This window comes from Ascaphus truei, chromosome 10 (assembly GCF_040206685.1).
Source record: "Ascaphus truei isolate aAscTru1 chromosome 10, aAscTru1.hap1, whole genome shotgun sequence".
Lineage (NCBI taxonomy): Eukaryota > Metazoa > Chordata > Amphibia > Anura > Ascaphidae > Ascaphus > Ascaphus truei.
In genome coordinates, this window is record NC_134492.1 from 17,684,387 (window position 1) to 17,711,920 (window position 27,534).

The 27,534-nt window shown below is 38.6% G+C and overlaps 2 protein-coding genes across 8 annotated transcripts in view; one reads left to right on the forward strand and one right to left on the reverse strand.

Moving 5' to 3' along the window:
- Positions 1-16,037, forward strand: part of FYB2 (FYN binding protein 2) — a 32,776-nt gene extending 16,739 nt beyond the window's left edge. Inside the window, exons 9-20 of one of the 7 annotated variants that reach the window (XM_075616039.1) lie at positions 1,618-1,777; positions 4,509-4,635; positions 4,721-4,755; positions 5,393-5,453; positions 6,395-6,463; positions 7,142-7,170; positions 7,802-7,859; positions 8,175-8,267; positions 12,047-12,116; positions 12,995-13,160; positions 14,255-14,288; positions 15,182-16,037. In XM_075616039.1, the coding sequence (XP_075472154.1) occupies positions 1,618-1,777; positions 4,509-4,635; positions 4,721-4,755; positions 5,393-5,453; positions 6,395-6,463; positions 7,142-7,170; positions 7,802-7,859; positions 8,175-8,267; positions 12,047-12,116; positions 12,995-13,160; positions 14,255-14,288; positions 15,182-15,200 (921 nt within the window). In that variant the 3' untranslated portion in view covers positions 15,201-16,037. Of the gene's footprint in view, positions 1-1,617; positions 1,778-4,508; positions 4,636-4,720; positions 4,756-5,392; positions 5,454-6,394; positions 6,464-7,141; positions 7,171-7,801; positions 7,860-8,174; positions 8,268-9,199; positions 10,222-12,037; positions 12,117-12,994; positions 13,161-14,254; positions 14,289-15,181 lie in introns of those variants that run through there. The other 6 variants (XM_075616038.1, XM_075616037.1, XM_075616040.1 and 3 more) reach the window with 6 other exon arrangements.
- Positions 16,038-21,661: 5,624 nt separating this feature from the next.
- The window catches only part of PRKAA2 (protein kinase AMP-activated catalytic subunit alpha 2), a 42,310-nt gene continuing 36,437 nt past the window's right edge, over positions 21,662-27,534 (reverse strand). The window contains exons 7-9 of the mRNA XM_075616044.1: positions 26,957-27,461; positions 25,358-25,484; positions 21,662-24,193 (exon numbers count right to left, since the gene is read on the reverse strand). Coding sequence (XP_075472159.1) covers positions 23,958-24,193; positions 25,358-25,484; positions 26,957-27,461 — 868 coding nt within the window. The 3' untranslated portion in view covers positions 21,662-23,957. The remainder of the gene's footprint in view (positions 24,194-25,357; positions 25,485-26,956; positions 27,462-27,534) is intronic.

A 27,534-nucleotide genomic window follows, 5' to 3' on the forward strand; every position in this document is an offset into this window, starting at 1 on the left:
AAAATATTCTATACTAGTAGTGGCATTTAGAATAAACTTTATGCTATTAGCAAGGTATCAAGTTTACAGATAATGCATAATCTTATAGCAACATGGGAATTCATAAACATTTTGTAATCAAGGACTTCTCCCAAGTGTGCACCTTCTTTTTATATTTTATTAATGTCTCTGCTCAGGCCTGAGACTCCCATCGAACGATGAGTCACATAAACTTATCTTATGCGCTTGACTTTTCCTTGCACAGAACCGGAACATGACAGCCTATCTGGCCTATTAGTAACTATTGCAATACCACTGGGTAGCACTAAGGTGTGTTGCGAATGGGATACGTCATTAATATTGCTAGGGTATGTCTTAAATTGGGTGTGCTGTCCACTGGGTTAAAGCACCATTACCAGTGCTGGTTTCAAACTGTCCCAAACAGGTTACATACTGTACAACTGGGATGTCTGACCCCACTGTCAACTGGAGTCATTCACAACATACTTTCACGGGAAATTCCAATCACTAGGTCTTATGACCATCACAAACCAGGTCCCTTTCCTGGGGCCTACTAACAGAGCTACATTAACATTTGAAGGGGAAAGACTAACTAGTCCTCCAGCCTCCAAGCAGTGTTAATTCTCGTTGCAGTCTCTCTTGTACCTTGTATCAGTCCCTTTTTCAGTCAGCAGCCAGTTCTCTTGCAGGGCTACTATTCTACTGCCGTATTATGGAGCCCTCCTGCGGTCTGGCTCTTTTAGGTTCTCAAGAGCTTCCTAATATCTTGCATCTTCCCCCATGCTCTGCTTTGCAAGGATTGGAGTTAAGCCACACAACCCGCACTGCAGTGCCTAGCAGTTTTTCTGTTTCTCTCTGACCTGCGTGAAGCCTAACAGCTTGCCAGATCCAGTCTCTCCCATACGACAGGGTGTTAAGTATTCCAAAATATATTGCATTATTTAAAATAATGTTTTAAAGGTGGCTTGTAAACCTTGTAAGCATAGACATGGGGAAGGGGGGGATTTGATTTTCTCTAGATACTCCATTTGTGTGATATATAATCCCTATGTTCCGTAGAGTCGTTTTAACAAGCCAAGTCCCCCTCTCGTTCTCTCCACCATGATTTAATTCAGTCAAAAACAATCGAGCAAATTCTTTTTGAATGCTGCCTTATAGATACAACCCCAATGTCGAAACTAGAAGACCACTGATAACAAAATTAAAATGTTGTTGTTCAAGTTTTTAAAACTCACAAAGTAATATAATAGAGATACTAATCTCGATATTTCTCTCTCCTAACACTATAGCTCCATCTCTGTATTGTTGTCATAAACTGGGAGAACGAGCGGCTCGCTGAGTAAAGACACTCACTCTGTAAACAATGACGCTGAGTTTGAATCGTGGGAACCTGGTTCAATTTGAGCAACTCACTTTATCTTCCTGTGCCTCAGGCACCAGAAAAACCTAGATTGTAAACTCACCCGGGACTGTCTGTAACAATCCTATGTACTGCGCACTATACTGGAATTGTGAAGCGCCTTGGGTCCCATTGGCAGAAAAGCGCCATATATAATGGTTATTATAAAATCTTCCTCATATAATTAATACTAAACTGCTTCTGTGATTTGTGTTTAGCTTTCTGGCTTTGAAGAAGCACTGTATAAAACACAGGTACTAGAGGACTGCAAAAGTGGAAGGAACATGCTTCAGATGAAGAAGGGAGACATTATTGGCATCATTCAAATCACAGATTGTCCCATGGGGAAATGGCTAGCAAAAAATGACAAAGGGCACTGTAAGTAATGTTAAAATAATCTTTTATTTGAAAAAATATATATTTTTTTTTTAAAGGGATGAATGACCATATTATATGCACTGTCTGACTTCAGTTACAGTAGTAAAGGCATGATGTGCCATCACATACTGTAATAATATTGGACTCAAAGTATTGTGTTAGACCTTCGTGCCAAGTTCCCTTTCAGTGCCCCTGTAATCGTAGAACATATCCAGGTTCAGAATAGTTCTTGGAATGGTGGTGTTTTAGAGAACGCAGAATTATATGAGAGAGAGAGAGAGAGAGAGACACACACAGTGCAGGATTTTATGTAATCCAATATGGTATGCTGATGAATCCCCACTTCCAGACCCGGCTTGCAGGTTGCGACGTCGGCTGATTGGGAACCCACGTGATCATCCTACAGTGGCTGCCTGAAGCTCGGAATCAGTGTCATGGTCTTCAAAAGACCGTGAGTTGTGGCATTGCCCACTTTTAAAAGACCTTTATCAGCACACTGTATAGGATTACATAAATCCTGCACTGTGTGTCTTCTACTTTTATTTTTCACATATTATTCTGCGCTCCCTAAAGCACCATCATTCCAACTCTACAAGTATCGAAGGAGGATTCTCTTGGTTTCAGCCGCGTATCATTTTCATTCTATCTATCTCTCTTTGTGGTTATTTCAAGATTACAAGCACTTATACCGGTATATTCACCATCTCAAGATACACTTTTTGTTATATGTCATCCACTAAGAGAATGCCTTGTGTGTTTTCTTGTCTTCAGAATATTTCTCAACGGCATTCAACTACAAGGCCTAGATTGAAGGTTGACTTTATAAATTATATATATATATATATATATATATATATATATATATATATATATATATATATATATATATATATATATATATATATATATATATTTTAATGATTCATACCACAATAGTGTTAAATGTACTGCCATATTTGCCAAAGATTGAACCCTTCAATAATGCAGCAATCCAACTCCTTTTATCGCAGTGATATGTGTGGGTTAAATTAAACACCAGCACACACAAGTGATTATATAGGCACTTCCACAGAGTGGTCACTCAGAATAAAGTGATCAGCAATTAGTGCTATAATGCAAAGTGAATAATAAATGTGACAGTATAAAAAAAAAATACTATGTGCAAAAAATGTGCAGTGATACAAAAAATAAATAAAGTTGCAACTCCCTGCTCAAACCTGACTCAAACCCTCTGTAAGACCTGTCTTCACTGGTCCCTCAAAACTGCAATTATTTTCACAATCCAGGGGGCAGCATGGGAGATGCTTAGATTAAATGTCTTAATTTTAAATAAAACACCAGCATTGCTAAGAAGCCTATCCATTGCCTAATTATATATGCAAGTGCGTTAAATTTAACAACCATGTTTTAATTGTTATCTTTCATTTGAGTGGCACCAATATATCACAAAGGAGCATGCAAATGGGTAAATAAGGCTAAATTACTTACTTTAATTCTATTCACTAATCTCTGATACCTTGAGATATCGGAGTAAAGCTAAAAATGTCACCAATTTGTATAATCTGCCCCAGACTGGAGTTTGGCTGATCTTACCCATGTGTATAATTGTGTGTGTGTGTGTGTGTATTTATATTTCTTGAGAGAGAGCTCTCTGTCTCCCCAACCTAGAATGGGTGATATAAATACATATTCACTTGTAGAACATATTAAAATATTGTCCCCTGAGTTGCCCACATGGCCAGATAGTCTTATTCAACCCATGACTAGCTGGCTACTGAAGATGTAATATTTGCACATATGGATGTTATGCTTTTTCTATATTTCTATGCCTCGGGCATCAAAGGAGATGAATAATTTTCTGCCATAGGATTTTGTAAGAGATCCTATTGTATAACAATATGGTAGACACATGTCATATGTCCCTCCTCTTCACAATTGCTGATTTCTATGACTTTTCACTTATTTGTATCACTAGGTCCATTTAACCCTGTATTAACACATTTTTTCTGTATGCAAATGAGATTATCATTATGCATGTATTCATAAATAATTCTTAGTTTAATACAGAGAAAATAACAAAGGTGTATATAGCCGCAATCCCATTTTTAAAAAAAAATAACGCCCATACTCCTTTTAAAGCAGTATTTAATTCAACATCCTATATTAGTTTTTTAATAAATCAGTTGTGCAGTATTTGATATATACTGCATTTTATTTTTTACCCTGCCCGTTTTAATTGATTTTTAATGTATTAAGCGTTCCTTGGGTTGCTATAATAACCATTTAAGAGGCCACAGCGCTTCTTGGGAAATCTCAACCATATTGCCTGCCCTGGGGAAACTGATAGACTGGCTGGATAATTGCATTGCCCTCAATGTAAGGAACTGCTGCATTTCTTAAAACCAAAAACAAAAAATGGGCAAGAGGCAATGCTGCTTTTAAGAAAATCTTTATGTACACGAACAACCTGCCACCTAGTCTTAAATGAAGGCAAAACCTGGATTTTTTCGGGATGATAAATAATAATAAAAATCACCCATAATTCCTTTTAACGAAGCTGATATTCTCTGTAATTGGGGAGGATAGGGTGCAGACTCTTAGTGATGAGCAAACAGCTGATGTTTCAGTTGCTTTCAGGTCACAACCTGTCACACGCCGGAGTACTCCACACTTCAGGTAATCCTCATGTAAAAGTCATTTGTTCTGATCTGTGCCCTCCTTTTTTTTTTAGATGGCTATGTCCCAGTTGCGTCGGTAGAGATGGATAAAGATATTCTGGTCCTCCATAACCAGACATTGAGGTTAAATGAGACCGATGTTGATGTCTATGATGACGTTGAGCGCACACTATACGAAGCGTGAGTACAACTACTAGGATTTAAAATACATTGACGACATATGGAGGAGTATTTGTTAATGTGCATGTGTTTTTCTTTTATCTAGTGGAGCAGCAATGGATAATGCATTCACTGACAGCTGTAAGTACATATCTACAGTACAAACTCCTTTGTAACTCCACTAAAGCATTTTAGCTCAACCCCTGTCAACCGTATTACTACCTTTTAGAAGCATTGTTTTGAAGTTCGTGGTCTACAACTTCTGCTTAGAATATGTTGATTGGGAAAGGTATATATTTAGAGGGAAGGAAGCCAAGGACCTGAGCCATACAAGCAGGTGCAAGGTTCCAGTAATTGGCATTTGTTACATGGGCGATTTGATCACAGTATGTGCTCAGGATTGGCATTTTATTGTGATATTAGATTTCAAAAATCAAAACCGTAATAACATTAAACTGGATCATTCAAAAGCTCAGTACTCTTTCGCAGCGTTTCAAATATTCTATCCCAATATTGTTGAATATCTATAAGATTAGATTATTTGCACATAAATTATTTTCACTTTAACCGTTTCAGGGCCAGAAGTGGGTAGAAATTAAATGGTTACACAGATTAAAAAATCCTTATATTGTATTTTATAAACCAAATAATACCCATATTCTTCTCATTCCTGTTGGCACCTTTTTATAGATCCTTGGATCTTTGTGGGGTTACCTGGAGGTGTGCATCTTCTTATTACCGCTATTTTTCAAAAACCTTTTATTCTAATCTCTTATAGCTTCAGGAAAATCCGAACTAACGTACGACGACATCAGCAATGGGAGCATTTCATCAAACACGTTAGTGATTTTTTTTTTGTTTTTAAGTTACCTTGCAAGCAAAATGATAAATAGCTGGTGTAGGATGTACTGTAAAATCGAAGAAGAAAAAAAAAAAGCACATCAAAAATACTGATGTAACCCTTCTATCCCAACTGCAAAGGAGTTTACATAAAGTTGAACTATATACATGGCAGTGCTCAGTCTCTCATACCTGCTCAGGGTGCTGGGTTGGTGTAGGCTGGGAATGGATATTTAGATAGAATAAGGATGGGTGCTAGGAACTTTTATAGTATAAACAAGTGCTTTATTCACATCCATTTTATAAAACTCGCCATACTAAAGATAGCCTTCACTTCATATATTAACTGGTGCAAATCAGAAAGTTACTCTGTGCTTCTTCCCCTGCTAGCTCTCACTCCTACGCTGGGGAGGTACGCCTGCTTGTTTCCCTTTGCAATAGTTAGATTGTCAATCTCTGGCATGGCGTCAATAATGCCCCATCTCAAGTAGGCCCCTGCTGGGAATACACTCTTGGGCACATGCTCACTTCTCTTCACGAATGGGAACAATCTTCGGCCATTACTATATAGGGAACGTTCCTTAACTGAGAACAATAAATGGTGACAGGACATCCTTAACACACATAACTACACACTTAAACCTATATACATGACTCGCAGTGAGGCCCTCTACCTGAACTCTGAGAAACCTGCTTCTAGAACATTGGGTGAAGATATATGTACCCTTCTATCTCCCTATCGTGACAACACTGGTCACCAGACATCCTACATCACCTGATGGGGAGGTGCAATACCAGAGGGATCCCACCCGGTTAACGTAGAGGCCGTTAACCCCTTACACTAATTAGTAGCCCCCAGAGGGTGATCTACACTGATCTAAAATGATGTTCAGTTATTGGCACATTAATTGAAAAGCTGTTTGATTTAATTTTACTTTAGCAAGCAAAGAACATTAAAAGGCCTTGGAACATTTTTCAAGAAGGATAAGGGAAAAAATGAAGACTCTGGGTAAGAATTTTACAAAATGCACATAAAATGAACAATGTGTGGATCAGGGTGAAATTATTTGTCCAACTTTTTCCAGTTACGTATGATTTATCCTACAAACGAGAGCAGGTATAACGTTCTGCCTTGTTATTTGAGAAATGTGTACTGCTCAATGGCATTTGAGTATCAAATCTTATTACTGTAATTATGAATTTTCATGTTGCACATTCCACACACAAAAGAGTAGAGGCTTCACGGATTTTGGAAATTCAAATATTTATTAATCTTTTTGTACATATGTGACACATTACATATTATTGTTGCCTTATAGTCTTACAAGGCAATGTATCGTTATATAACCACTACCATTCTGAATGCATTTTTTAATTTTTTTTTTATTCTAGACCAATGTGTTCATTCAGTAGCTTGTGTAAATGCTACGTCTTCTATGTGGGGTTTCATATCTAACTTATGGCAAATACACATTTGGGACGGTTATAAAACAGATTTTAGAAAACTTAAATATATTGCTTTGATTAATAAATACTGTTTGTTGGAATTTCATGAAAAAGAAAGCTACACAATGAAATATAAAAGCGTGAAAGCAAATAAGTATTCTGCAGTATGTTAAATAAGCATGTAGATTAGGTGTTTATATAAAGCGTTAGTCGTAATATTTGTTTTATTTCTATTAATCAGCAGATCTAAATCTTCCAATCCTAATTTAAGTAAGTTCATTTCTTTTCTTTTTTGAATGACTCCTTGCTCTGTCTGATCCTTGGATCACACTGATGATTCTGATTTTAGGCTGGGAAAGGCAGTGATAAACCTATGATATAAAGATAAACTAGCAGACAGAGTGTTTCATGGCAATAGCCCATTTCTTTGCTCTCAATATTATATTTTGGGAACCAACATTAAAAGGGTTTTCAGCACATAATATACACTAGCAGTCGTGTATTAAAACAGAGGTGGGCAACTCCAGTCCTCAAGGGCCACCAACTGGTCAGGTTTTAAGGATATCCCTGCCTCAGCACAGGTGGCTCAGTCATTGACCTTTGCTGAAGCAGGGACTGATTGAGCCACCTGTACTGAAACAGGCATATCCTGAAAACCTGACCTGTTGGTGGCCATTGAGGACTGTAGTTGCCCACCCCTGCATTAAAACATTCAGTTGATCTAGTTTAAAAAGTTGATTATCGGTAATTTAGCTAATACTGATGATCTTTTTGACAAACCATGATTATCGGTGGAGGAATATGAAACATTTGCTGTACACAAATGAGGACAATACATTGAAATCAACTGTTACTTATAAGTGACGTTACTAGTTGAAATGTCCTGTTCTGTACTCAACAGATGACTTGGAACTTGGAACATATGCTCAATATTATGACCCTTATGTGAATGATCGGAAGTAAGTTTTCCAATTTTATGTTTTATATGTAATTGCTCCTAAAACCCATATATGTTTCTCAGATGAATACAATTTTGACGTCTATGCATTTTAGTTTGATCAGACCCACTACATCTAACTAAATGTATTAACAATTGAGTTATCAGAGCTTTAAGTAGATACAAATGTTCTTCAATAATGACATTCAAGAAACACCACACAAAGTATTGATAATAAGATTATCCATGAGAACATTTTGTATTAGCGAATAATTCATAGCATATTTTTGTGTCGCAAAGTCACCACAACGTTCTCTCCATATTTTTCTTACGTTAGAGAGACAGGAGATAAGCATAAAAATTGGAGATCAATGTTCCTGAAGTCTAAGGAAGAAAGAGGAAAGGCAGAAACGGTAGAAGAGAAACAAGGGTAAGTACATCTATATGCACTTAGATTTGCTATACTCCCATTTACATCAATGCATATCCTTATACTTTTATTTTATTTAGTCCCTTTTTTGGTTTAACAAATAGTTTGGTTTGTGAATAGAACAAAGAAAAAATGACACCGGGCGCTTCTAATAGTGAAATTAATAAAAGTGATAAAAAATATATATAATATAATAACTGTGAACCTCAAAAATCACGTATGTATGTGTATATGTGAAGAGGGTTTTTGTCACTTTTTTTACCCACCATACCCTTAATAATTGTGGTGAATATCTAGTCTAGTCTCAAACCAGCTTAGCCATTACAACCAACCTCACACTGATGATACCCATCAAGGTTGAAACATGTCTGTGAGTGGGTTTAATGGCTTTGCATCTCATCCCAGCCTCTGTCTAAAAGCTGTGTTTATAACAGCATGCATTGGCTTGAGGATTTGCTTTTGTAATACTAGCTTGAGACAAAAGGTGGCACTGAGTGCTCATTTGCATGTCATTTCCCAGAATCCCTTGCTGCAGTGGAAGCACTGTATGCTGGGCAATAATGGGGAAAGACAGGGTTGCAGACCTGTCTAAGACATGCAAATGAACATACAGTAATATTTACAGTTGATATATATAGTATTATTTTACTATTGTCATAGTCTACAACTTTTATAAGCACAATTAACACCTGTCCAGAAGGGCTTCCAATCTAATTTTTGGAGCCTGAGAAACCGTGTTAGACAATTCTGCAGGTTCAGAACGAGCCAGCATATGTTCATCAGTGAGTTGTATCTTCTACTCTCTCGGAGGAGAAATGTCTAAATAGCACACAGACTGGTTTAAAGGAGTAACTAACAACCACCTGTATGTATGTGTATGGAAGGGGCAGTATAACTTACTTATGAAACTTATTGTAATGCATTCTCTGTAGGAACTGACTTATTTGAGTAAATACAGGCAGTCCTCGGTTATCCAACGGAATCCGTTCTGGAAGTAGCGTTGGATAGTAAAACCGTTGTAAAGGGTGTCCCATGTTAATCCGTGGCGGTGAGCGTTGGATAACACATTCCGGCATCGAAAAACGTCCCATAGGGTTGCATTGTAAAGCGTTGGAAATGCCATTCATTGTAAAGTGAAACGTTGGATAGTGAGGACTACCTATACTCATCTCTCTATTGTCTTAATATAAAATAAAACTTTGAAATGTATAAAATCACAAATCCCACACATATCAATTCAATTTAGACAAAAATAGGCATACATGTTCTTTTTAAGAGACGGAAATTTAACCAGTGCTGGGAATAAGATTTGTACTCTACAAAAATAGTCCTTATCCTACAAGTAGTAATGGGAAAATTTCCGAACAAAGTTCGAATCCACTGCGACAATTGCGTTTCTTCGCAATTTTCGACTTTCGTGAATTCGCTAGAAAAGATGAATGAATGTATACATTTTTTTTTTTTTAAATATAAATTTATCACAAACTTTCACGGGTTTGCAAACAAAAATTTGTCAGAGTTTGCGGCTGAACTTTGACACATCTGCCCATCACTACTTCCAGCAAAAACAAAGAAGCTGTAATGCATGTTCAATATGGCAAATTTATTTCGTTCAGTACTATTTTTTTTTTCTTCTCATAAGTATGAGTCATTTAGTTCAATCCTTTGGCCAAAACATTTCAAGCCTGTAACCACCTCAAGATGACCCCCATCAGCAGGGCCTACACTACCAATTTTGTATGGTCTTGCATTTCTTCCACTGCACAGAAGAAGAAACAACAAACACATACTATAGCCAACAGCATGGGAGGCATGACATGGATGCAGTGCCTGAGGGGTTAACATTTAGGAGCGCTATATGTGCTGTGTATGAGCTACAGTGCAGTTAACTGGATGGAAACCAGAAATGCCCTAATTAAAAAAATTTTATCTTTATTTAAGTGCAAGGGATATATTCTTGTGGCAAGAAGCTTGGAATATATATATATATTCCAAGCTTCTTGCCACAGCAAAGATTCTCACCACCTTTCTGCGTTGGGAAGAAATCTCTGAATACTTAAACTACTACATTCACGTGTGTACTTTGGACCTAAAGATTTTTGCAGATTTGGATCCACAGTAGATCAGCCGGTTCCTTTGGTCAGCGGATCAATCCCAAAAAGGGCGATTCGCATTTTGCGGATTTTTTAAATTATTTTTACCAATACTCTCCGAATTCTGCAGCCCGTGGACAAGTTTGTAAAATCCAATCCACGGATTAAGCAATGCGTTGGCGGATTCTTAAGAATTGCATCCAATGGCGGTTGTTAATCCGCGCGGTTTAAAATCGACAAAATCCGTTGATGGATTTTATGCAGCGAAACAGAGTTTGGGTTAGAAAATGTGAAAAATATTTGGGAAATCGATTTGGGCGGATTCACTCATCTCTACTTGGACCTGTTGATTAAATAGAAGTGGGATGTGTGAGTTTAAACTAGGAGGAGGGGTCACAGACCTCAAACAATTTTTCAATTAGATGTACACAATTTTTGCGTGCTCAAACGCACTGTATTCTATGTGGATATATTTGCCAATTGGAGCGCTACTGGGAACGTGACCTGAAATATACAACAGCAAACACAGTTATTTCACGGTTTTGTCACTATCACTTATATTCACTGTCTGTGTATATGTAGTTTTATATATAGTCTAGATGTATTTGTCACTGCGCTTCAACAAATACCATCCCACCCCCCCCCCCACTATTATAAGACTGAGACAAAGTCTCTTTAAAGGTTGGCGCTGCATTTGTTTTCACAAAAACACTTTCCGTTATCACTGTTGTCATGTTAGTTTATTTTGGTCACTAACACTTTTTAATAATATTGTTGTTTTCACAACGGGGAGCACCTCTTCTTTGTTTTTTTTGGTGTCCTCACGCCTGGACTACTGCAACACAATCTTCCTGGGTCTTCAGGAGACAGAGCTGCGCCAACTGCAGCTGCTGCAGAATTTCGTGGCCAGGTTACCTAACCAGACCCGTTCTTGCCACATGGCGCCTGTTTTCCCTATAATCCCGTTCCCCTACGTGTCTTGCTATAAAGCCCACATTTTATTACCTAATGTCCAGTAAGTTGTGCCTTCCCGTTTCCTTTTATTAGGTGCAGTTTAGTAGAAATTCTTCTGCATTTTCTCCAAATTAAATTTACTGTTTGCCTTATTCAATAGCTTGACGTCCGTGTTTCAATTAAATCTGCATCATCTGTAGTGGGTATATCAGTCTGGCAAAACGAATCATTTTAATTTTAACCTGCAGGCACCACCACTGATGGGCGAATAATTGCATGATCAGTTACCCTGGGACTGTAGAAGTGTTGCTGGAAGGTTTGCGGGGCTTAATGCAGAGGGAGTTTTGCGGGGTCTCTTACCTGCTCTGGAGCCGCCATCTGCTCCAGCTGCAACGCGTCGCCTTAACGACGCCACATCACGTGATGACATCACATGATGCGCAGGGCCTCTTTCCTGCCCTCATGTTGGGACATCGCTTTGTCATGGCGATGACCTGTCACATTGTAGCAGGAGGAGATGCTAGGACTAATATGTGCTATGTGTTGCTATGTGTTGTCCACCACAACATTAAACTGTGATTATCGGGAGTTGGGCCGAGGAAGAGCACGGAGCCAGATGAGTGGCACCTCCATCAAGTCGGCCCTATGCACCCATTATGTATGTATGATTTTGAAAGTTTTTTTGGTTTTTTTGAGGTCAGTAAAACATTTTTTTTTTGTAAGTTTTTTCAGAAAGAAGATCGAGAGCGAAAAAAGGAAGAAATTTGCCAAAGAAGAAAGGCTGTTCCGTGAGAAATTCCAGGTGAGGTCATGTGGCAAAGAAGTAACTACTCCAACTACAAATGATTCTGTCTACCACCTTATAATGTACAGGGTGTTCAATTGCAAACATCCTACAATATGGCATTTTCAATGAGTAAGCTCTTGGACAGATGCTGCTTTCAATTTCTCCTACACTTGTCTAGCTGTAGAGGATTGGTGTGCGTGCTATTGACTTGGAATGTTCATGCAGATACAGCTCAACCCCTTATAACGCTGTGCTTGGGGTCCAAAGAATCACATCGCGTTATAAGCGAATCGCGTTAGAAATAATGTACAATTCTATGCATTGTACAATAAAGATAAGTTACTGTAGCGGTTTGTGCAGTGGTTGGATAGTGGGGGGCTGTCAGGGCGTTTACATTGTTGAGCACTTTATAATACGTTTCACACCCAGCATGTTGATATGTAAGCGGCCCCTCATTACTAGAAGAGCAGAGGTCGTCTCCAGATGAGAAATGGAGATTTCTCCTTTTAATTCATTCTACCTTTTGTTTCCTGCATACATTTTTGTGCTATTTAATAAATGTTATGTTTTAGTTAGAGGTATCTTGAGTGCTACCAAAGAGATCTAGGGAATATAGTTTGGTATCCAATTATTAAGCCTTATTTGGATTCTCGTCTTGTTTTTTTATTTTATTTTTGTTTTTAATGAACATGCTATGTTGGCCAATGGCAATGTGTTTTGGGAGCTAAAATGACTTCACATTCGACCATTGAGCTATAATCTGCTGATGTCCACATTCTTTGGCTATGCTCATTCAGAGATGGCAGCGTTCTAACATTTATAGGAAGACCATAAGCAAACCCGAACATCTGCCTGTTTCTAACCATGGAATATGATGGTGTATTTTATTTTAGTACACCGAAGAGATTGTTGTCATCAACACTGCTGTTGTCAATGCTTTGGCTCCCCATAGCAGAACAGATAAACTTCAATTACCCCTCAAGCCAGGAGAGGAACTGGAAATCATCGATGTTGTCACAAGAGGAAATCTGATTATCTGTCGCAATTCTGCAGGCAAATGTAAGTCGAACTGTTCTGTGTATCTCCACTGGAGTGGCTTGCTACCTGTTATCTGTACTGCATCTACACTGTGCAGAAAGAAATGGACCCCTCTTATTTTTCAACCATACTTTGAACTCTAACTTTATAGTAATCTTGGTGTTCCAGATTAGATTACATTACAAGAGTTTAACACATGTATGAGCTGCGAAGGAAAAACTTCTTCTATTTCTTGTTTAATGAGCATTAACCTCCCACTTTGTATCTGGTACTTGTTGATCTAATTCAGTGACATCAGTTGATTTGTCTACATTGTGCTTCTTATATAGTGCTAATCTATGTAACAGACTTACAATTGTGCAAATGCTCATGGGGCTGCAGTGAGAAATATATTAGATACGATGAAAAACTAAAGGGGTCCCTGTTTTCCTAAACACTGTATTCTTTTCGTACTAGTATAATTTATTATGGGCTAAATGGGTTAACATTGTGGGCAGAGCAAGATGCTGTTTGTCAGGGGGATTGGAGAGCGGGCCACTGGTAGAGCCAGCGGAGGGGATTGGGCATAGAACACAAAATAAAATATATGCGTAAAATAACAGCCTGTAATGGCAATCTCCTTAGGACATGGCATTTCCTGGTCATTGCTGCCCTAGTGGGTTAAAGTTCTTCACCCTTGGCATTAAGGGCCAACTAATACCCTGTCCTAAGGGGATTATTACTTAATTATAGGACAAGGCTCCAAAGTAGCCTGAGTGAAATGTTCTATTAAAATGCACTTCAGCGCTTCCATACTTTCTTTAGAACAAACAAATTGACAACTTTATGACTTCTGCTAGCTCGGTGTTTCCCCACTCGAGTGATCAAGAGCCCCCCAATAGGTCAAGTTTTAGGGCTATTCCTGCTTAAACATGGGTGGTTCAGTCAAAATGATTGAGCCACCTGTGCTGAAGCAGGGATATCCCTAAAACCTGACCTGTTGGGGTTTTTTGAAGACTGGAGTTTGAAACCACTGTGCTAGTTCATTAGAAAGTAGATTCTAATTGTACTTATGAACAGATATTAAATCCATATTACTGTACAGTATATCTAACTACTGTATGTATTTCTTTCAGTTGGCCATGTTATGGTCGAACATTTAAACTTTAAGTAAGTTATTTATTTGATTTATAATTGAATTTTTTTGCCTTATTGTCTACTCGTTCTTTGGGGGCTGGGTAATGTGCAGTACATACAGTGGATTCAGGTGGCTATGGTGACTTCCCTTTTATTATATACCCTTCATAATAGTCGTGTCTCTCTTTACACAACCAGTAGTCTCTTGAATCCAATTTGAACTTGTCATTTTATTCATGGTCATTGTACCCGCCCAGTGCATTATTACTGTAAGTTTGGATTACAAATAAATAATTCTGCTGCCGGTGTAAACTGCACTCTACAGAATAGAAGCACAATTAGCCCCAGATTCAGTAAGCCTAGTCTATTGTCTCTCTAATGACATGGGAAGGCAAAAATACACTGGCACTGGAGTGACCCTCAATATTAGCTGTACACTAAATCAAAAGTGTATTCCTCCATTCTTTCTAAAATTAACTTTTAGGTTAGTCACTTAAAGCTGTTTGTAAAATAACTTTTCTCATTTTTTTTTGTGCTGCATAAAAAAAATAGGGCTTATTTCACTAAATGGGGCAAAATCAGTGTGAAATAAATGGCATGAGATATGGCGCATTAATATGATGCTTTTTTTTTTTTCTTCAATGTTTGTGCTGTCAATCCGTGATACATTAAAGTAATAGTGGTACGAAATATCATCATTTTTAATATTGATCTGTCTACACATCTCAATTGTATTGCTTCACAGCCCCCTCTGACAGCAAAAGTGGTAATAATATCAATTCTAATCAGTTTAAATACAGTACAGCATATTATGTAATTTCCTGTTTGTTTAAAAGAATATATATTTTTTTAAGTGTTGTAGTTCGTCCTGTATGACATATTTAGGCTGACATTTTCAAATCCCTTTTTTTTTTCTACTTTGACAGAAGTGCACCCCTCCACTAGAATCGCCATGAAGAACTGATGGGCACATGTTTTCTATATTTCTATATCTATAGTGCATTTCATTAAAAAAAGCAGGCACAAATTAGCTTATGTTTTTGTAACAATAAATCAATTAAAATCGAAGTCAATGGAAATGAATGCCTAAAAAGAATGTGTTGCTTCTAAATGATGTAAATAGTTGAATATATCTGAGAGCATTTTAACTGAACTATATAAAGACAACATTTTGTAGGTGTACACGTGCATTCTATTTAATATCTGTATCCCCCTTGTAAACTGAGTTTTGCTGAAAGGACTTTTAAGGTTTTGCACTAGATAGGTTTAATGCATTCTGAATACTTGATTAGCAAATAATTTTCTATGCGAGTATGGCAAAATAAAATATGTTCAATGGTGAGTTATTATGCATGATAGTTTTACTTTGTATTAAAAATCCTGGACATATATTGACAAGTGGTAAGGAGTCAGAAATAAAATTGCGCCTGAGAACAATGTCTATTATTTAGTGCTGGAGGTCTATGCATTAAGCAGAATATGCTCAATGTGTTTTTATATTCATAACGTATTACTAAAAGTAACATCACTTGTTCTGCTGTACTGTACATAGGGGATTAACTGATTATTACTGTTTTGCTATTATATCTGTCAACTGAACATAGTCAAACTTTTACCACTGTATAGTAAATTAAGCTGCACTTCATATTTCAACACATTGCCATGTTTATTTTCCGTTCCATTTCTGAGGTTTCGTGCACTTATCTGTAGAGCTTAAATATAATGAAGTAAGTTTTTGCTTTGGATATAAAAATATAAGCGCATAAATAAAAATGTTTAACAAAAGTAAATCTCGAACCATGGTCTCTACTATTTTTGTTACAGAAATTTTTATATCCTGTATAGCCATGGATCAAATAGAAGAAAAAACAGGTGGGCACAATGTACAAACACATGGTCGATATTCTTCAATGTGGTCTTCTGATGAATTGACCTTGACCAAAAAAGACATCAGGGGGGACGAATACCTATAACCTCCACCATGATCAGTTTATAAGGAGGCTGGCATTCTCCGGTTTTCTTCATATGCCTTTTTAAAGATTATACTGGTTTTTTTTGTTTGTTTGTTTTTTTCATTCTAATTCTGCCCAAACTGCTTGGTGTGTAGACTGTATGAGGCGGCTCTGCCCTGACCATTGGGAAGGGGGATGGTAGCTACATATAGATTAATACGATGTATACAGAGGTGACATTTTCATTGTTTCGCCTGTTGGAATATTGTGCTCATCTCCAGTTCTCAGGACCCCTCCCCAACAGGTCAGATTTTAAGGATATCTCTGCTTCAGAACAGGTGGCTCAGTCTTTGATTGAGCCACCTGTGCTGAAGCTGCAATATCTTTAAAACTTTACCTTTTGGGCTGGTCTTGAGGACTGGAGTTGAGCACCACTGCTCTACTGAACCAGCATTACCATTGAATCCTGTAGAAACTCAGGGTTTTGTGTGTTATGCGGCAACAATGTCAAGTGCTACATCTGCCTTTTTATAGCGGCAATCACCCCATAGTTTTGTATTTCTATTTGTTTGTACCAAATCAGTACTGCGGGTCCCCTGGAGCTGGACTGAGCTATTGTTCTGAGATAAAATGGTAAAATATGTGCAATGTAAACAAAGTAACATCCTGGTGATGTCATCCAATCGGAATGTCCTGTTCTGCTGACATTGCGGCTTCCTGATGACCCGTGGGAGCTAGGCTTGGCTGGCAGCCATATTGATTTCCCCAAAAAGATCAGAAACAGAAAATATAAAAAAGATATCTCTGGAACTTGGGGGTACCAGACTAAAAATAATACGGTTGAACTCCAGGGGCCCCCCAGTTCTGATCCTGTAAAAAGGAGAATGCTGCTTTGTTTTGACCTGAATGATCATATTACTTTTATTACCCTTTTTTGCATAGAAATGAAACAATATGCCCTTCCTTTTTAGACATGTTATACAAAATGGCAGTCACACAGAACATATCTCTTCACTGGTATACTTTAATGACATGATTATTTTGAGAGCAGATAAAGTAAGATTTCTGCAATGTAACAAAAAGATAACATCAACATCTTTGTGTACAAAACCTACAAATCAATGGGCAATTAACCCGTGACTATACTTAATCCCGTCCAAACAGTATAATATCTTATTTGAAAATCTCGGCCTCTGACAAGCGGTTTCTTCTCTATTTTGCAGGCCGACAATATGGCCGGGTGATGTAGACACAAGGAACACGATTTTTACACACAATACATGGCAGACCACAAAAACATACTTACATTTACAATAGTAGTTTTGTCTGTTGTATTCAGTCTTTCGTGATGTGGTTATTGAACATTTAAAAGCAACACTGATGACATTGTGCATGCGACTGTAGAAGCTTGTGGAATCCATACATTTAAGGCTGGTTATGCAAGTGGTTCCTGCTTCTTGTACAGAACATACAAAATAGGTGAATCGGGAAACTGCTTTTCCCCCCTGGGTTCATTTGTCTTTTATTTTTTTCTCTCTGGAAGATGCAGAGGATGGACAGCGTGTGGCTGCATGGATGTGCCCTCAGTGCAAGAGCTCTATACTATATTAAAGTGGTAGCATTTCTGATAATAAAACACGTATTCTTTAAAGTGCAAATAGCGTTGGTATCACACGGAAAGCTCCACTGGGCACTGCTTATGATGCACCCACCAAGACTTCATTAAACGTTTTAGTCGCCAGTATTGGTCCTGGAGAAGTATAAGTTAATGACCGCACACTGAGGTCTGTGAGGTTTGGAAAGATCTATACATTATACTTCTAGCTACGAAGAACCTATATTGTATGCTGCTCTAATCTCCGATACTGTATCACTACTTTCACATTAACACTTCTGCAGAATAATACATTTATGTTTCTGAATAAAGAAAGTGAAAAGCTTTAGACCGAAATGTAAATGAGGAGAATCTTCACTGGAGGCCAAGCACACAAGCATTTTTAATTCCAACATTTTTGATCACAATTCTTTTAATTATGTCTCTGAATTTGTGAAACAATTTAATTTTTTATTTTTTCCCCCCAAAATATTGTGCAAGTTATGAAGAATTTGCATGGGTCAATGAAATTGGACCAGAATAGTGAAATGTTATGCTAATTCATGTGAAACTAATATTCGTCTTGAATTCAAATATGAATAAGACCAAATCTGTCAAACTGATTAAGGAGTTGTTCGCGAGTCAAATGACTATATTCAGCTTGGTAAGTAATAATGAGGGGCACATACGATGTAGTACAAAATAGAACAAATAAAACAAAATCCAAACTTTTCATGCATTTAACAGTTTCCAAGACACATTTTTCTACAACTCTGTACTGGGGGGGAAGGAAACTGCTAAGTAATCTTCATCTTGGGTTGAAGTAGACTACTGTACAGACAAACAGAACTCTCAGTAATGGCTGGTAGCACTGCCAGCTGCTTCATTTAATGCTTCCATAAAAACCGGTGTTGTGATTGCACTGTAGCTAAGCAAGATGAAAGGCACACATCTAGACTTTGCAGTTTTCACCCAAATTGATTTGCAATCTGTAACACACACACACACACACACACACACACACACACACACACACACACACACACACACACACACACACACACACACACACACACACACACACACACACACACACACACACACACACACACACACACACACACACACACACACACACACACACACACACACACACACACACACACACACACACACACCATGTAAAGGATTATGCACGGAAAGCACTGATGAAGGCAAAATATTTTTTAGTGATAAGGCAAAAGAAAAACCCCTATTGCAGAGAAGAAAGTGCACATATAGCACAACAATTATTTTGAAAAATTTAGGGCATTATTTACAAAGCAATGAGAAGTCCCGACATTGCTTGTATGTATCTATATTTATATAGTGCTGACTGTGTATTCAGTGCTTCACAGAGACAATACAGTACAGGGAATAATAATGCAGCAAAGTCAGACAATAGGAGAGGAAATCCCTGCCCAGGAGAGCTGACAATCTAAGTGGTATGTTGGAAAACTTACAGAGACAGCAGGTGAGGGAATAAGTGCAGTAGATCACAGTGTTTGGCCACAATGATTGGTAAGCGTGACTGTGGGTATTAAATTAGATAGGTTAACACCATTAGCAAGGAAAGAGGTGGCAGGGAGGTCTATATTTACTAAGTGAAGCCACTGCATAAGACCCTTGCCAGCACCAAAAGACACTTGAAGGACCATTCAAGTGAATAAACCAGATGGTGTGCGCTGGATGAATATAGTAGCAGTGACGGCTTAGTAAGGTGTGCTATGGATTAGCATTGTTTAGTAAATGTGACCCTTAATGTTTTTCTTAAGGGTAGATAGATGTATGCGATACAAGAGCTATCTAAATAAAACATATAAAAATAAGTCTGGGGTAAAACATTGCTGTAATATGTCTTGCATGTTTTATATGTTTACAAACAAAATTAAACCAGTGCATTCATTTAAATATTAAACATCGGACATGTCTTTCTAAATTTGAACCTGATTGTAAAAACCAATCCAAAAAAACATCATAAAAAAACTCCTATTAAAAAAAAAAATAAGCTCACTGTGTAACAGAAATAGACACCACAGCTGCAACAGATGTCAACCGAAAAATAACGGAGGAGAAATGGGTGAATCCGCCAAATCTGTTTTCCGGATTTTTGCTGATGTTACCCCCATAATATGTTTTGTGGGATACAACCCGTTGGCGGATTCTTAAGAATCCGCGAAGTGTATTGGTAATAAAAATCCACAAAATGGTGAATCGCCCTTTTTTACATTGATCCGATGAAATCCGCGGACCAAAAGGATCCGGCCGATCGCTGCAGATTCAAATTCGCAACCAAAATTTGCTCATCTCTACTAATGAGCTTTAAGTTGTGTTCACAGGGGCCTAGTTTTTCTAGGATCATTGATGTAAAAGAGGCAGAATAATAAATATTACATCAAGAAATGAAAATGTTTGTCAATCTTGTCTCAATCCTCATAATCTAATTTTTTGGCAACAATAAATTGATGGCAGCAGTCCTGCTTACATTTAAAAAAAAAAAAAAAAACCTTACGTGAATGGGGGCAGGTCCCCATTCCCGAGATATATTTGTAGGGTTTTTTTTGTGCTGGTTCTGACACACAAAAAAATCTACAGATATGGCTGCCAGGACTACAAACATTGCCGTGGGGTCTCCGGTGAGAAGAGCCCCTGCTCTGTGCCTGACCTGCGTTAGCCCCCAGATCCTGCCAGCTGCAGTCCTAGTAAGTAAAAAAATTAGAAAGATGTCGAGCAGCGTGGTCTTCACACCTGTGTGTATTCCAGTCCTAATCTTATTCTACTATTAGAGCAGTTTGCAGACATTCTACCGTGCATCACGACTAACTGGAGTTTCATTACATGGTGTTACAGAAGCCATACAGTATGTGGATATTCCTGCAGCAGTTTCCCTTGAAGTAAAGTAAATTAGGATACTTGAATGCTTTTAATGCAGAATGTGTGGTCTCGGGGAGTTACACTATTCTTTAACAAGTAGCAAATTATTTTAGGCACTTGATGCAGCAGTAAGAATTACTAACAATATCAGGAACATGTACTTTTCTAATTCAAATTGAATAGTTTATAAAAACTTAAGACCGCAGAGGGCAGGTTTAATAACCACTCTTCTAAAAAGCAGCGTTCTTTCTGCCTACTATTGATTCAGATGTAGCACATGATATTGTTCTCCCACATACCACAAGACATTCCAGTATAACATTACCGCAGCATACTGCATCACACCAGGGAGTAGAGTGACGCCTGGTACATCTGTATTCAGATGAGTCTGTGATTGCGGGTCACATTGTAATGTTTAAATGATGTGTATTTAAGAAGTGGGGAGTAAAGCCGAGTCTTGCTTACACAGCAGTGTAGCTTAAGGAATTCATAATTAACGGTAAACCATTACGGATCCCAGAAATCTGTGATTTAGATATTCCTAAACCATCCATGCTGATTTACTGCATGAAAGGCTTAGACTATATCACTGGGGCAAACTCCTTGAAGAGGTGTTCTAGATTTCGACATTTTGGGCAATGAACTTTCACCAAAGACGAGAAGCTCATCAGCACATTGTCTTGTCTTCAACAGCAGTGGTGCTCAACTCGAGTCCTCAAGAACCCTCAACAGGTCAGGTTTTCAGGGTATCCCAGCTTCACCACAGGTGGCTCAATCAGTGAGCCACTGATTGAGCCACCTCTGCTAAAACAGGGATATCCTGAAAACCTGACCTGTTGGGGGGGGGGGGGGGGAGTCTTGAGGACTCGAGTTGAGCATCCCTGTTCTACAGCACCCCCAATTTGCTTCACCCTACTGTCCCATATCATGCAATGATTAAATGGCAGAAAAGTCCATTTGAGCTTTATATCTATTTTGAACGTGGATATTTCCTTAGAACTTTTTCCTGCTGTACTGTGCAGCAAAGCCTCGATTACTGACATTCAGAAAACCCACCGAAATATAGCATACTAATGGACACAACAGTTTTTTTAGCTCGGTTATTGATTCAATGTTGTGAAGCTCACGGTGGTCACATAAAGAAATACAAAAAGGTTATAATGGGTGGGAAGTGGCAAACACTAGCAGTTACACACCTACATTTAATTATTTGACCTTTTCTACAGAAAAAAATATTTTAATGAACTTGCTCCAGCATAAATGAATCCATTTTGGTTTTAAAGCAGCAATACCAGGGAGTGGATTTTTTTGCATATTTCATTTTTATATAAAGTGGAGCTGACCCCCATTAATTTCAGCTCCGGGGACCCCATGCTTCTGGAGATACTTACCTGCGAATTAGGTGCCGGTAGCTGATCTGGCTCACGCTACTGTATGTCTGCTGTTCAGATATCTTCCAGCCTGCAGCTCAGGAGGAGGCTGTGACGTCATCGGTGCGGCTTCCTGTTGGCCCATGTGACGCGGGAGCTTCATACCTGAAAGCCCAGCTTGCTGACGCAGAGCAGCTACCGGCACCCACTTCGGAGGCAAGTATTTTCGGAAGTAGGGTGTCCCCGGAGCTGAAATTAATGGGAAACCACCTGCTTCAATTCTAGGTTTAAAAATGGAAGAAAAAAAATTACTATCTTGGATTGCTCCTTTAAGGATCCTTCACTTGGGTAACATTGTAAAAAAAACAGACACCCATGGTCATCTCTCCACTTATTTTATACCCAGGATATACTTGAAAACAAGAGGTAACTCTCAATGTATTTTTTCCTGGTAAAATATTTGTTATAAATATTACTTAGGTGAGGTACAGTATAGTGAATTCTACATCAAAAGCAGTGTTCATGACATCTCACCAGATGGATGCATGACTGGTACCCAGGTCTCTTACTAAAAAATATATATATTTAACACCATAACGTTACTAGAATATAAATACTGTATATTTAAAAGGTAATTTTATCAGTTTAATGGCAATTTACTTATAAAAATAAAAGTTGCTATTCATAATGCATCTATCATAATACTAAAATAAATAAAATATTTAATTTCCAGTTCCATTAAAAACTTAGCGTACTGGTATTATTTAATCAGCTGTTTAATATAATCAGCACTGACATTGTCTATATTAGCTCCTCTCCTTTAGGTAGGTAGATTATTTTTTATATATATATAATAACTAAGCATCACAAAAGGAACCAGATATCCTGGCGGCTGAAGCCCAATGACTCTCAGTAGACTCTCTATTTATTGGTTGCCAGACAATCCTTCTTGCAGGTTACTCTCATATCTCGAATGTTGTTAATCTGTGTTTTACTATGATACATTGATATACCAAATAAGTAAACATGGGAAGGATGGTGATCCAGGGAGTAATCTGCTTGCCAATATTTGAAGTCAGGAAGGAATTTATTTTCCCCTTATGAGATATCATTAGATTATATTTCACTGGGGTTTTTTGTTTGCCTTCCTCTGGATCAATATACTGTAAGTACAAATATAGTATAATTATCTGTTGTCTAAATTTAGCATAGGTTGAACTTGATGGACTATGTCTTTTTTCAACCTCATCAACTATGTAACATTGATTCTCTTTGTGCCAACATGCCCGTATTAAATGAATAGTGGGAGAGTCCAACACTCCTCAGTTGGGGTTGACCATCCTTGAATGCCTTGTAAGCCTCCTTAGGCTGCGCTTATAGTGCCGGCGACGTTGCGGCAAAACAAATGCATTGTCGCCGTCACGTGCTCTTATAGTGCATGCAACGGAGCGACAGTACTACCAGAAATCTGGTAGTCACTGATATTTGATTTTTTTCGGCGACGATTTCCCCTTGCGACCAATCGGGAGCTTCCACGTGCCTCTGCTCTCCCCTTTTATGATGTCGCTGGCCTTGCTGCCAGCGCCGTCGCCAAAACTCCAAAGACAACTATCGCAATGACGACGGCATCGGTCACGTCGCTGTCGCCAGCTGTATAAGCGCAGCCTTACTTAAACACTAAAAAATACCTATTAGAATAGTCGTTTCACATATTTGACGTGTATGTTAATTATATTAAACAGCTGCTCTTTAGGGGGGATATATTAAGGTTCTTATAGCTCAAACTGTACACAATGCCCGGAGCAAATCATTTATAATAATAATAATAATTAAAAAAAAAAAAGATTCACACAGTTAAAAATTGCAATGCTTGTTAGCGAGCCAATGTGGTGATCAAGCTGGCACACATTTCAAAAAAATCCATGGTGTGGCTACCTAACCGTGGATTAACTGACGTTAAGCTGCTTGGAAAGGAGCCAAACAGGGGTCCAGTCTGGTACTGAGATTCGGCCACGGCTGAATCAATACTTAGTCTTGGTCTGTGCAGGACAGCAGCAGAACAGGATCGTTGTGGTGTTGAAGAGCCCGATTTTTGTTCCATGACTTCATCTGGAATGCAAAAGTGGCCAAACAGTGAAACCAGTCAGTGCCACTGTGGTCTGCAAAGAACTGCACGCACTTTAAGTGATTCATCACATACAGTATTACTGAATTAGGACAATAGTATTTGGGGCATCTCAATCAGTACAGGATTTGAATCTGTAGACCCTTTCAGTACTGAAAAGGTTATTATAAAATGTTAGCATTATCAAAAGTTGAAATGACAACTCAAAGATACAAAAGCTTATTCATGCAATTACATGCTGGATTTCTTTGAAACAGTCATTTTGAAAAGCACAGTCTGGGCTGGAGTCCATAACTTCTTTAGTGCTGAAATGCACTCCATTAAAATCAAGTAGTAACAGTAGTTATTTGTAAACGCCCAACATCTGAGTTTCTCCCATCCAGTTTGCCCCCTGCAGTAGCCACTTCTCCTACAGTTTCCCGAGCAGGCACTAAAACATTTTACTCCCTTCAGGAACAGGGTTGTACAGTAGCTTTTGTTTTCTTAAGGTCAATGAACGGCATGTTTTTTATTTACTATGAACCTCTCCATTCCTTTACTCCCACTTTGTATGGACAAAATATACAGTATATATGGACAATGTAATGCATAAAATCAGGTAATTAAGCTAATGCATGCAAGGTAACAGCTCGAGCCAGCCTAGTCCTTCAGCCAAGTACAGATCAAAAGTAGGGTATTTTGTTTCAGCCCTGCAGGACTGTGTAGTCACATTCTCATTAATAACTGGACAAATTCTGCCTCCTTTGGATATCTTCACCAGAGAAAAAAGCAGAAGGTATAAAAATGGACAAAAAAAAGTAGAAGGTATAAAACATGGGCAAAAAAATAAAGGAATGTGAACTGGACAAAATCAAAGATTAAAAATAGCCGTTGCAACAAGTAATATTGGGCAAAAATGTGACTTTTCCTTCTGCGCTACACTCTCTTGTGGAAGTTAAAAGCATTCTGCCCATTTTGACAATGGGTGAATTATTTTGTTCATCCACACTAGGCACCTACCGTAACCCATAATTACATGATATGTACACCAGTGACCTACTCACTGCATTAAAAAACCTCTCCAGTCTTGAGTTAACTGACCCAAATGATTGCATTTTTAATGCAGGCAACATTTCATGCCAGTTAGAATAACACAATTTCCTTCTTACCATCAATGCTTTTAAAGTCCAGTAGATAACTGCGATTGTCAACCTGATAGAGCTGCAGGCTCATTTTCACATAATTACCCGTGACTGGATTCCTCAGACGCACTCGGAGATGATAAGGGTTTACCACCTGGAAAATGAATCATTCTGTTAAGATACAACTACTTTGTCTTCTTGTTTTGGTGTATTCTTCCCCAAATCAATATTTTTAGTCCTAAATACATCGTAAACTAATTAAAACATTGTCTTTTATTATGGAGACCAAAGAGAAAATTTTGTGATTTCTGCGTGCCTGTAGTAAATACTTTTTTGAAGAGATGTAACTGCGTTTTTTAGCAATACACCCTTTTAGTTATTTTGCTAGCCAGGGTTCGGAAACCTGTGGTTCCCGAGCTGCATGCGGCTCTATCCGCTACTATTTGCGGCTCTCTGCAGGTTGCCGACCACCAGCTGCTGCCTCTCTCCCTCACTATCCTGCCGGCAAACCTAATCTGGCCTGATCCGCAGAGGTGGCCTGCAGGAAGGTGTCCGTGGAGGTGCCTGTCCAGGCAGCTTGCTGTAGACCAGCGGTGCGCAAACGAAGGAGGAGGCACAGGAGAATGTCCACGGGGCCCCGCGCTCTTCCCCACGGCATTTAGATTAAATGCCGGGGGAGGTGTGAGGCCTCTGTAACTCCCTTACCTGGTGTCGGTCGGGTCTTTGGTGACGCGTAACCATGGTAACGCGCGTCAAATGACGCGGCGGGGTCACGTGACGTCACATGGCCTGCAACGTCATTTGATGCCATGTCCTTGTAGAGGGGGGGGGGGGGGAAGCATTGCGGCTCCCCGGCACGGGTGCGCAGCTCAAGAAGTTTGCGCACCCCTTCATTAGACAACCAATACATGACTTCCTAGGAGAGAAAACTGCAGCTATTCTAGATTTGCATATTTGCAACAACATGTTTTATTGAAATCAGATACCCAGTATCTTGAATTTAATGCCTAAAACAGCCCTTCCCCATTCAATAAGAAATAGCAGTGTCGCCTCTTAAGTAAGTTCATGAGCTTCCATGGCTTTCTTTATTTTGGTGTTTAAACTTTGTTTTAATTTTGTCGACCAGACGAAGAAAAAATACTGATTCCTGTCCTAGAGGTAATATATTATGTGGTAAGGGTTGGGGTTTCCCAGAGCTTGTTGGAAATCAGTGTATCTAGAGGTAATAAGGACAGTAATACAGTGAATCTATCACTAACTGATCATTTAAGGTGCTCACAGGGGCCCACAAAGCACAACGGGTACTAAGCTTTAGGATGCCTTTACTCCCATTGATATGAATGAGCGTAAAAGAGTGCTAATTCGTAGCACCCCTTTGCGGATCTGGGCCAAAGTCTGATAATAATATTATAAACAATAATAATATTAAAGAGAAAATTTTGTAATAAATAAATAATACAACAAAAGCACCTCCAGTGTTTTGTCTCCAATAATTTGGTATACAAAACATTAGGACACACAATGCACACGTTTATGCTACATAATAATGTACCCGTAGTTGAACTTTTTTGTAGTAATATCCTTAATCAAGGTTCAAACATTACCAGGGGAAAAGGGGACTCTCACCTTCCAGTCGAAATCCAGCTGTTTCATAGCCCGGTATACCTCTGCCATAATATCACAGGGTTTGCTCTGACTCCGAATCCCCAGGTGCCACTTTGCTTTTTTCACAGTCAGAGGCTTAGGCTTCGTGGTGTTCAATGCATCTAAGGGGCATCTTGCCTTGGGACTATCTGCTATTAGAGGAGGCATCCGTTCTGGGTGCGGTTTGACACCATGGGGGATGTGCATAGTGCTATCGTCCATAAAAGAGCTGGTTGGGGGACTAGAGGCGAGATAGAATTCACTGGCTTGGTTCATTATTCTTCGATTGTCTATAATAAGATGGTATGCCACCGCAAGCTGGTCTTGAGGGTCTCCGCTGTACAGGCTGTTCATCACTTCTGCCTCCATACATTCAAACTTCTCACACACTTCCTTTACTGCCTCATCGTCAATTACATTAGCATCATACAAAGGATCTTCTGGAAACAAGTAACTGGGCAAATCTTGTTTAAACCACTCGTGTTCTCTATGGGAAGATAAATCATATGTTTTCAGAGTAGCAGAAATATCCAGAAGTAAATAAATTGCACATCCTAGAA